Genomic DNA, 12,832 nt, shown 5'->3' on the forward strand with positions numbered 1-12,832 from the left:
AACATTAAAAATTATTATTTTTGCTTAATTATATTTGCTGTCAAAACCCAACCCAAATGTATGAAAAAATTATTTTATCTCTTAAAAATGTGAAAAACATGTACTATTATATCCAGAAACGAAATAATACAGCAGTTCCTTTACACAACTTGTTTCCAACCGAAAACCCCTCAGTCACTGCTTCTGTTAATTACGATTGGAGAGGCTAAAGCAGAACGATTGTATCTGTAGGAAATAAATCATAATATAAAACTAATACAGATGTCATTTTAATTTGGGTTGTACGAGTTCTTGATAGGGGCCATTTCCAATGTAATACTGTATACTAGAAAGAAAATTTGTGGAAATGAAACCAGAAAGAAATCGTTGTACTGATTCATGATGAAGAAAAAGCCACTTGAGAAAAATGTATTCTAAAGTCGGCTGGTATTGGTATTAACACTTTAATTGAAATGAAGTACAGTTTGAGTTCCTCTTCCCCCCAAAGTATGTAATGGGTTACTGAATTATGTGTACATGAATAAACGTGTTGTATCTTTTCGCTTCAAGATAAACAAAGACAGCTATTTTATAACAGAAGTTCGGTTCGAAGTTACTTCTGTTGACATGTTTTTCATAATTTTTTAGACATGGTTTCTAGTCTTTTGTGTTAATTTGCGTGAAAATATTCAAATTAGTCAAAGATGTTGACCGTGAGTATAAAGCAGATATAAGTTTGTTTTTGTTTTTGAATTTCGCGCAAAGCGACTGGAGGGCTATATGCGCTAGCCGTCCCTAATTTAGCAGTGTAATACTAGAGGGAAAACAGCTAGTCATCACCACCCACCGCCAACTCTTGGGCTACTCTTTTACCAACGAATAGTGGGATTGACCGCCACCTTATAACGCCCTCATGGCTGGGAGAGCGAGCATGTTTGGTGCGACCGAGATTCGAACCCGCGACCCTCGGATTACGAGTCGAACGCCTTAACACACTTGGCCATGCCGGGCCAAGTTACTCTATTGGAATGTTTTTCATAATTCTTAGACATAGTTTTTAGTCTTTTGTATTAATTTGGGTGAAAATCAAATTAATCAAAGATGTTGACCGTAGATATAAAGCAGACATGAGACTGATAAATGTTATTTAGTGGCGGTGTGATTTAAACATTCCAACTCAATACATTTAACTAATTGATCATTTAGATTTGTAAACATTACTTGTGATTTAAAAGTAAATTTATACCTAAACAGAAAAAAAGGGAGAATTTTACCTGTCGTCATAAAAACTTCCTGTGCAAACACAAATAAAACACCTTCTTAAATATTTTTATGAAGATGGTTATGTTGATACTTTTTACAATTTTATTTAATTTTTTATTTAGTTTATTTGGCACCACAAAACAACATCAACTGCCCTTGTGGATACATGTTAAGAGAAATCATGGCTGTAAGTTGTGAATATGGATATACATTGTTTGTATTCATTTCATCTTTTGACATAAAAATTTGAGGGACATAATCTGTTTGGTAGAAATATGTCTTTATAGTAATTTAACGAGAAAACTCTAGATAAACTAAAAATACATTTGGTATTTTCCCAACTTTAAAGCTCTGACTGAAACGAAGTGTTTTTGCTGGTTTATTTTTTATTATATTTTACAGGAAACGGGAATTAAAACCCGACTACTAGTGTAACTAGTGTAACTATTTCTTGAACGGCGAAACTTATGAAACTGGTAAAACAAGGAAATAAAAGTTATATATTCCAGTATTTTGGTATTCATATCCACAAGAAAATCATTTCGATATTTTGGATATTACTCCCAGGGACAAGCGGTAAATACACGGACTTACAACGTTAGAAATCTGGTTTCGATACCTGTCACAGACAGAACGCAGAGAGCTATTTATGTAGTTTTATCTTAACTTTATGGAGAGACAGAAATTTGGTTAAATATGTATATTTGTTTTACTAGGATAAGAAAAAAAGAATGGCCAGGATCAAGCCTAAAAGCTTGAATAATACTCAGAAAAGCTCCAAAGGAAAAGGTAAAATATCTCTATTTTTTGGTTGTCTAATATTAAAAGTACCAGCAAAATCTTTCAAAATTTGTGAAACGTTTTTCTAAAATATTTATTTTATCATTTGGTAAACCCAAGAACAAAACCGCCTCTACCTCCCACTTATCAAATTTACACCAATTGCAAAACTGCAAAACAAGCATCGAAAGTATGGAATTAAAAAAAAAAAAACACCTAAGTTCAGTTACTTCTCTTCGCCAGAACAACCACAAAAAGATTTCTCAAGCAATTTCAATTCAAAATCGGAGAAAAGAAATCTGCAAAGAAAATATTTCATATCAATATATTTATTATTCAACACATGAATTTCCACTTTCTAAAACTGAACTTCTTGTTCCTTTTCAAGCACTAAACAAAGTCAGATGTCTTAGTAAAAAACTAAACAGTTGTAATATCTTTACGAAATCAAACTGAATCTGAATTTCGTTTGAAACTTTTAAACAATCAACCTACATGCCGCAATAGTGGCAATAATTATATATTTTGTACAAATTGTATGTAATTTCCAGTATCATATCCACCAGGATGTAACAATTCAAATAGTAGTCTCAAGCGATTTAACGGAGAACAATCGTTAGAGTAACATTTCCCTTTTGGCTGTTACGTCTAGAATATTTAAAGATCCGGTGTAATAGTTTTAGAAGCAAAGCAGCATTATCATCAGTTAACAATAATTTCCAAACTTAATTATTGAAGTAGAAGAAAAAAAGTCACATTTAATTTAATTGAAAACTCAATATACACACGGCATATTCATCTGACATAAGCGACTAATCATGTACAAGTCGTAAATAAACATCTTCAACTCTTTTCTTGTCAGAGCAAATAAAGACTACATGAGCCTAATATTTGAAGCCGTAGTTATAGAGAACCACGAGGAAAATCCTGGACATTAGAAAACTAACACATATCTTATACTCTGTATACCTAACCATGTTCTTACCAAACGAAAGTTAGTTAAAAAGGATCAAAATGTAGAAAGGAAACCATATTTATTACAAGCCAAACACATTGAAGACAAAGGAAAATCTTGTTCATCATCTCGTTGCGATCCGACAGCTAGGTTTCTTTAGTAAGCTTGGAAACAAATCAACATATTTTGGACTGTGTTTTAAATGGTAATGAGCTATTGTCACATCATGATAGAATATAAAATAATCTGACAATTGGAATAGACTACACACAGACAAAATAGGACAAAAATCGAATCTCACATCACAACCAATCAATTCTGCAAACTTAGTGGAATTGTTAATTTACAACCAACACCACAATTGGGTAGTGAAGGATTAAAAAAGTGAAATAATTCATATTAGTCTTATTTTATAGATGTACGTTTCAACGAATATTTGAATTAAACATCACCCTCACGTGCTGTTATTGATCATACTAGGCTAAACACGAAAGTTGGAAGTGTGAACACCTTTTGAGTTCTTACACTTTTAGCATTTAGAAACATTCCCGTACCATGTCTAACAAGCATATTTCAGATTTAAAAAAAAATTATGACAAGTCTCGACATATTCTTAGAAAGAAATGTGTCTCTATTTCATTATTCATTAAATCTGTTCACTTTTTGCTATTTCCAATTGTTCCCGGATATCATTGACTCTAGTACTTCATGCTTAACATAATATTTTATGCTGAATTTTGTTCTTGTACATTCTCTGCTATGACCAAAATTTCAATATTCTTATATCTTCTACATGCTAATGTATACAATATTTTAGATCACGTTTTGTTTCTCCATTACAGTTTCTTCCACGTAGAAAGTCATATTTATAAATTTAAATATTTTATATTTACCGAATGTTACTTTTTGTATTGCCTAAAATCTGATTTATCTTTGTTATCGATTAAAATATAGGATAAGATATTTGGTGATTTTCAACACGTTAAACAAAATAATAATTAAACCTGCAACATAAGACACAAGAAACATTCCTTTTAATGCTTCAGTAAAGAAGTACTTTAGGCTCAGTAAAGCAATGAGTTGGTAAACAACAATCTATATTTTTAATGAATTGATTTAGTTTGGGGAGAACGTACAACGCTTTTCGAAAGAGTGTTGGTCTGTCTTCTTCAGATATGGTATTTAGTAAAGCAGTACATGGTATATATACAAGAGGTACAATAATTTAGAGTAAAAGAAGTGTTTCCATCATATGAAAAGATTATATATAAATGTCAAGGTTGGTAAAGTCTATGGTTGGTGAATGAACGAAGCGAAATATGGTTGATATTGCTAGAGACATTATCACGGTTTGGAGAAATGCCGTTTGGTTTGTTGATCTCCGTAGTTTCTAAAGAGTATATTTTCGTTTTCAGTTGCACGATAGCGTACGAGTAAAGTGTACAGTTACAAGGTATTTTGTGACAAGTCTCAAATGGCTGGCATGTTAAAAACGATATTTGGAATTCATCCTTATTCATATGACCTTTATATTCTTTTTATGATTTAGTTACAAGAAATGTGATATTTGTCTATTATATTTCACAATACATTCCTATGGGATTCTACGTACATGATATATTTTGTTCCTTCATTAGTAGTTATTTAGGGTTAAAGAATAAGACGTTTATATTATTTCAAGTTTTAATATCATTTTCCATTTATTAAAGAGGCTGGTAATTTCATAAGAAATTTCTGGTATGAAATGGTTTGTTTGTTTCTGTTTTTAATTTCGCGCAAAACTACACAGGAGCTATCTGCGCTGCCATCCCTAATTTAGTAGTGTAAGACTAGAAGAGAGCATGAAATGGTATGCCGGTAGAATGGATTTGGTTGTTATAATATATTGTGTGGTTTTGAACGTTAATACAAGCCCTATTATATAACTTTGGCCTAAACCTTTAGGTAGTACTACATTTTCTAAGTAGTGCAATTCAATTCTAAATCTTCTTTGTGAGTTCAGTGATTGTAGGATTCTCTTCCTAAAACTAAAAAATAATCGTTCTATTCATAACTTACATACATGTATTTAAATATCTGTGTGTGTATAACATGGAATAATTCGTAAAGATACTAGTTAAAAATTTCTTAGAAGTCAAATTGTTAATGAAAACAGCTTTATATTATTTTCTCTTCAGGTTTAAAATCAGACAAAAACCAATCACAATGTTACTGAAAAAAAATTGCCTTTGTCAGGATACCACATTTTTTCCTAGAGCAATCAGTGACACCCTCTGTGAGCTCCAAGAAAAATCAGTTCCTCCAGACGTTGTGACAAAAGGGACGCTTAACACTGCATTTTGTAATGCCGTAATAATAGTAAAACGTGTACATGCCATGAATCACGAGAATAATTATACAATCTGCAGGATACAAAACAGAATGAGATACCAACTTGAAAACAAGAAATAAAAGCATTTTTTTTACCTTCATATTATTCTTATATGCTCTTGAAACAAAACACGTTAGAAGACTCTTCACCAAACGTCTAATTTACTAATATATTTCGTGAGTGCAAATCTAACTAAATATGAAGGAATGATATGTTCAGTTGATTAATTTCGGTTTCATTCATTAAAGGGAAAACAAAATTATGGAGACAAATATAATGATATGATTCTTCAGAAAATAATGTAACCGTTAAATTAAAATTACAATAACAAACAGTTTGAACTGATAAAGATGCCACATCGAAGAACGAGGTTCGCCATGGCCAGGTGGGTTAAAGCATTCGACTCGTAATCTGTGGGTTTCGGGTTCGAATCCCTGTCACACCAAACATGCTCGCCCTTTCAGCTGTGGAAACGCTATAAAGTGAAGTTCAATCCCATTATTCGTTGATACAAGAGTAGCCCAAAAGTTGGCGGTGGGTGGTGATGACTAGCTGCCTTCCCTCTAGTCTTACACTGCTAAATTAAGGACGGCTAGCAAAGACAGTCCTTCTGTATCATTGCACGAACGAAAAAAACAAAAGGACAATACGATGTAGTTATTAAAGTCATAGTTTACCTCGTGTAAAAGCTGCTGTTATTGTGTTTTAAATTTAATTATTTAATCTAGCAGATTCCTTACTAGATATCAAAGCAAAACTAGTTTAGATGTTATTTAATTTTGTAGAAATCAGTATTTTTTATCTTAACTTAGGTGAATCTTGGCCAATCAATGATACAATCTGGAATGAAGAAGAAGAATCAGTTCCTTCCGGGATTTTCATACCCAATAGGTATGTATTCTCAAGTAAATCCTGACTTTTAGCTAAGTGGTTGCCAGGACGCTCTGCTCACAATACCCGGAAAGCTGTTTTGAGCTCCTGTCACACCAAACACATTCAACCTATTTAGTCGTAAGGGAAAATTAAAATATGACGGTCAATTTCATTATTCGTTGATCTAAGAGTAACCCAATAGTTGACAGTGTAAGGTGTTGACTTGGTGTCTTTCCAACATTGCTGAAAATATGGTTGGTGTATACAGCCTACGTGTTGTTTCGCGCAAAATTTAAAAGAAACCAAATCAAATAGAATAAGTGTCGAAAAAAAATTAAAATTATAAAAATATTTTAAAATAGTTTCTCAGCAAATATGTAACATTTCATGTATATTATATATTGTTGTTCTTAGTTGTTTTTATCTCACCATAAAACTTATGTTTTGATAAGAATGCGTACTATTGATGATTATAATCTGTTATCAAGCAGAAAAACTGTTAACTTGAAGATTCAATGAAAAGTATGTAATCCAATGATATAATTAGGTTTCATAGTTACTTACATAACCTATGTATTTCTTCAATACATTGCACCTTTGCTGCTTGGCTACAACTAGTTAAACGCTACCTGACATAACATCTTTGCAGTCAACATCTTGTAGAGTCGTTTTCACTTATAATTTGTTTTGGGACCTTAATTCTTGTATTTTTGATTCAAGCAGACAAATTTGGTAACATGTTTTATGTGACCCTGAAATAACCATAATTCGTTATCTATTCTACCATATAAATATTCAAATACGTTTAATAATCATTTGACAAACCTCAACTACTGTTTTTCTCTATACACAATTGCAACCATTTTTCATTATAAGTAACTTTAGTGTGGGTATTATAGCAAGTTGTGAATGAGAGTAGAGAAGAATATGTTAATTCCATTACATCTGCAATATCTACTATTATCGAGAACCTCTGTATAATACCAGGACTCCACAGTTTCACTGACACACGACAGATCTAGTAGTTATTGAAATACTGTTCATACTGTTATATTGTCTGAACAATAATTGTTTTAGTGTGGATCGTGATATTTACCAATTTTATCTCAGTTGTTAACCATTAACATTAAGGTGCTGATTTATCAATATAACACAATTCATTTAAATATATATTGATCTTTTCTCATACAAGTCACTTTTGTGTAAATATAGTATGACAAATTAATTATTTGTAAGTATTGCTTCTATTCCAGTGACTTTGTCCTGCAGAAAAAATCACTGAAGGAGAGAATTGAGGACGGGTTTAAAAGTGTTTTTTGTTGTAAGCATCAAACCAAACAGGAAAGAATAAGAGTCTGGTGTCACGACTCGTAAGTTCTAGGTTTTTATGAATTAACTAGGATACCGTATTTTCATACTACATATACTCAACGTTATGTGTAGTTTTACGAAAAAAGTGTGACCGAACTTATCGCTTTTGACGGCCGTCTCAGAAACCTACATTTCTTACTACACATATCTATGTAATCGTTTTTCACAGTGTACAGTTTAGCCGAAGGATAAACACTAAAGTTTTTGCGATAAGTGGCTTTGTGGACAACGTTGTGTGCCTTTTGTGTATTTTTTCTCATACGAGTGAAAGCTATACTGACTATTTAACTCTATTTTATCTGAGACTAAATGTCTAGAGGGTGAATAACTTGAACATCCAATTGACATTTAGTAGGCGTTTTCTTTTTGTTTTTGTATGAAACTCTCGTACATTTCATCACGAATATTCTCTGGTTGAAAACCAGAGTTCTTAATTTCTCAAGTCTCCTGGAAAGGCTCTCAGTAGCTTGATACCGATATTTTCAATTGATGGGTATTTTATGCTCACAAGGGCTAAATGGCAAGTCAGAATCACTTAACATTCCTAATTCTAAACAACTGACCAACTTCTCATTACCATAAGAAACTTTAGCCGTCTGTTAGACCCGAAGAATGGGACTGACTGCCATTACAAAAACCCGAGCACAACCGAAATTACGGGCTGTATTTAGCTGCATTGTGGCTCGAATATTAGAGACTGAGAAACGCAACACTGCATACTAAATATCAGTTACTGCTGGCCCGTCCAAGTAGAATATAATAAGTATAAATTAATGTTATCTTTTAATCTCTGAAAGGATCTGTTTGAAGGAAGAGTGATGTAAAAAATGTAACAGATTTTAACATGTCCTTAGGGTAATCGACGATTTGTAATTTAAAATACGTTTATATTAAACACTAACTTGTATTGACTTTGTATATCATACAGCTTCGTTGGACTTCTTTGAAAAACCATGTCGTAGTTTGTTTTTTGTTTATTTCTTACTATCATCCGCGTGGCATGACAGTAATTGGATGTCTCACCTTTTTAATTTATGCTTGTATGAAAGTGAAACAACAATCTGTGCTTTAACAACATTTTTTTCTCTCCAAAACACACTCTAGTAGCAATGAAGAGATTGAATGGGATAGCTCATCCGTTTGGAATTACACGATTGGTCGTGTTGTTGAATTTAAAGAGGATGAAAAACGTGTTGCAGAGATATTAAAGTCTAAGAACAAACATCACGGATTTTGTATTGGTAAGAAGATGTTAAAGAACAGTAATGGTTAGCAGTCTCTTGTTTGTATCAGAATAGCGTTTCTTTTATTATTATTATTACAGTAAAAGATGACTTGGAGAGATCACCCATTTTAATCATTTACACCACTTTATGGTAGTGTGTTGTCTGTTTATAACGTAGTTACTAGACACTAAAATGTTGTCACTTAAGAAACGCTTAACATTGCAATTTGTTCTGCCGTGACGTTAGTGAATCGTGCACATGCCACGAATTACGAGAATAATAATACAATCTGTAGGATACAACACAGCATGAAGTAAGAACTTGAAAAGCAAGAAATTAAAATATTTGTGACGATTCATTTAGATTTTATCTGTTCTTGGTACAAAACACGTCAGAAGTCCCTTCACCAAACATCAAGATGATTAATATATGTCGTGAGTGCAAATCTAGTTTGTTTGTTTGCTGCTGAATTTCGCGAAAAGCTACTTGAGGGCTATCTGTGCTACCCGTCCCTAATTTAGCAGTGTAAGACGAGAGGGAAAACAGCTAGTCATCACCACCCACCGCCAACTCTTGGGCTACTCTTTTACCAACGAATAGTGGGATTGACCGTCACATTATAACGCCCCCACGGCTGAAAGGGCGAGCACGTTTAGCGCGACGGGAATGCGAACCCGCGACCCTCAGATTCCGAGTTGCACGCCTTAACACGCTTGACCATGCCGGGCCGAGTGCAAATCTAAAGAAAGATGATAGGATTATGTGTTCAATTTATTATTTTTAAATTAATTAATTACAGGGGAAACAACATTATCATGGCATAATCCGGCAGAAAATAACGTGATGGTTAATTTAAAATTACAATAACAACAGTTTTGAACTGATGATGATGATGTCGTATTAAAGGTCCATATGATTTAGTTATTAAAGTCAGGATTTACCTGGTGTAGAAGTTGTTGTTATTGTATTTTGAATTTTATTATTTAGTCAAGTAGGTTTTGCATCGTAACTGAAACAATTTTATCTTAACGTTTAAAATTTCACTTCAATAGTTTTGAGCCCGACTTGGACAGGTGGTTAATACATAGAAATCGTAATCCCAAAGTTTCGAGTTCGAATCCCTGTCGCGCCAAACATGTTTGCCCTTTCAGCTGTGGGAACGCTATAATGTGAGGTTCAATCCCTTTATTCGTTGATGAAAGAGTAGCCCAAAAGTTGGCGGTGGGTGGTGATGACTAGCTGCCTTCCCTCTAGTCTTACACTGCTAAATTAGGGACGGCTATCAAAGACAGTCCTTGTGTATCTTTGCACGAACGTAAAAAAAAAAAGGACAATACGATGTAGTTATTAAAGTCATAATTTACCTCGTGTAAAAGCTGCTGTTTTTGTGTTTTGCATTTAATTATTTAATATAGCAGATTCCTTACTAGATATCAAAGCAAAACTAGTTTAGATGTTATTTAATTTTGTAGAAATTAGTATTTTTTATCTTAACTTAGGTGAATCTTGGCCAATTAATGATACAATCTGGAATGAAGAAGAAGAATCAGTTCCTTCCGAGATTTTCATACCCAAAAGGTATGTATTCTCAAGTAAATCCTGACTTTTAGCTAAGTGGTTGCCAGGACGCTCTGCTCACAATACCCGGAAAGCTGTTTTGTGCTCCTGTCACACCAAACACATTCAACCTATTTAGTCGGAAGGGAAAATTAAAATATGACAGTCTATTTCATTATTCGTTGATCTAAGAGTAACCCAATAGTTGACAGTGTAAGGTGTTGACTTGGTGTCTTCCCTTTAGACTACAATTGCTGAAAATATGGTTGGTGTATACAGCCTACGTGTTGTTTCGCGCAAAATTTAAAAGAAACCAAATCAAATAGAATAAGTGTCGAAAAAAAATTAAAATTATAAAAATATTTTAAAATAGTTTCTCAGCAAATATGTAACATTTCATGTATATTATATATTGTTGTTCTTAGTTGTTTTTATCTCACCATAAAACTTATGTTTTGATAAGAATGCGTACTATTGATGATTATAATCTGTTATCAAGCAGAAAAACTGTTAACTTAAAAATTCAATAAAAAGTATGTAATCCAATGATATAATTAGGGTTCATAGTTACTTATATAATCTATGTATTTCTTCAAGTACATTGCACATTTGCTGCTTGGCTAAAACTAGTTAAACGCTACCTGACATAACATCTTTGCAGTCAACATCTTGTAGAGTCGTTTTCACTTATAATTTGTTTTGGGACCTTAATTCTTGTATTTTTTTTATTCAAGCAGACAAATTTGGTAACATATGTTTTATGTGACCCTGAAATAACCATAATTCGTTGTCTATTCCAGCATATAAATATTTAAGTACGTTTAATAATCATCTGACAAACCTCAACTATTGTTTTTCTCTATACACAATTGCAACCATTTTTCATTATAAGTAATTTTAGTGTGGGTATTATAGTAACTTGTGAACGAGAGTAGAGAAGAATATGTTAACTCCATTACATCTGCAATATCCACTATTATCGAGCACCTCTGTATAATACCAGGACTCCACAGTTTCACTGATACACGACAGATCTAATAGTTATTGAAATACTGTTCATACTGTTATACTGTTTGAACAATAATTGTTTTAGTGTGGATCGTGATATTTACCAATTTTATCTCAGTTGTTAACCATTAACATTAAGGTACTGATTTATCAATATAACACAATTCATTCAAATAAATATTGATCCTCTCTCATACAAGTCACTTTTGTGTAAATATAGTATGACAAATTAATTATTTGTAAGTATTGCTTCTATTCCAGTGACTTTGCCCTGCAGAAAAAATCACTGAAGGAGAGAATTGAGGACGGGTTTAAAAGTGTTTTTTGTTGTAAGCATCAAACCAAGCAGGAAAGAATAAGAGTCTGGTGTCACGACTCGTAAGTTCTGGGTTTTTATGAATTAACTAGGATACCGTATTTTCATACTACATATTCTCAACGTTATGTGTAGTTTTACGAAAAAAGTGTGACCGAACTTATCGCTTCTGACGGCCGTCTCAGAAACATACATTTCTTACTACACATATCCATGTAATCGTTTTTCACAGTGTACAGTTTAGCCGAAGGATAAACACTAAAGCTTTGCGATAAGTGGCTTTGTGGACAACGTTGTGTGCCTTTTGTGTATTTTTTCTGATCCGAGTGAAAGCTATACTGACTATTTAACTCTATTTTACCTGAGACTAAATATCTAGAGGGTGAATAACTTGAACATCCAATTGACATTTAGTAGGCGTTTTCTTTTGGTTTTTGTATGAAACTCTCGTACATTTCATCACGAATATTCTCTGGTTGAAAACCAGAGTTCTTAATTTCTCAAGTCTCCTGGAAAGGCTCTCAGTAGCTTGATACCGATATTTTCAATTGATGGGTATTTTATGCTCACAAGGGCTAAATGGCAAGTCAGAATCACTTAACATTTCTAATTCTAAACAACTAACCAACTACTCATTACCATAAGAAACTTTAGCCGTCTGTTAGACCCGAAGAATGGGACTGACTGCCATTACAAAAACCCGAGCACAACCGAAATTACGGGCTGTATTTAACTGCATTGTGGCTCGAGTATTAGGCACTGAGAAACGCAACCCTGCATACTGAATATCAGTTACTGCTGGCCCGTCCAAGTAGAATATAATAAGTATAAATTAATGTTATCTTTTAATCTCTGAAAGGATCTGTTTGAAGGAAGAGTGATGTGAAAAATGTAATGATTTTAACATGTCCCTAGGGTAATCGACGATTTCTAATTTAAAATACGTTTATATTAAACTTTAACTTGTATTGACTTTGTATATGATACAGCTTCGTTGGACTTCTTTGAACAACCATGTCGTAGTTTGTTTTTTGTTTATTTCTTACTATCATCCGCGTGGCATGACAGTAATTGGATGTCTCACCTTTTTAATTTATGCTTGTATGAAAGGGAAACAACAATCTGTGCTTTAA

At 33.1% G+C, this 12,832-nt stretch overlaps 1 protein-coding gene across 1 annotated transcript in view; it reads left to right on the top strand.

Moving 5' to 3' along the window:
* The first annotated feature begins 1,423 nt into the window (after positions 1-1,423).
* Positions 1,424-12,832, top strand: part of LOC143232694 (uncharacterized) — a 408,737-nt gene continuing 397,328 nt past the window's right edge. The window contains exons 1-5 of the mRNA XM_076468432.1: positions 1,424-1,429; positions 1,959-2,031; positions 6,161-6,239; positions 7,475-7,591; positions 8,697-8,833. Of these exons, the coding sequence (XP_076324547.1) occupies positions 1,424-1,429; positions 1,959-2,031; positions 6,161-6,239; positions 7,475-7,591; positions 8,697-8,833 (412 nt within the window). The remainder of the gene's footprint in view (positions 1,430-1,958; positions 2,032-6,160; positions 6,240-7,474; positions 7,592-8,696; positions 8,834-12,832) is intronic.

Source organism: Tachypleus tridentatus, chromosome 1, assembly GCF_004210375.1.
Source record: "Tachypleus tridentatus isolate NWPU-2018 chromosome 1, ASM421037v1, whole genome shotgun sequence".
NCBI classification, from domain to species: Eukaryota; Metazoa; Arthropoda; class Merostomata; order Xiphosura; family Limulidae; genus Tachypleus; species Tachypleus tridentatus.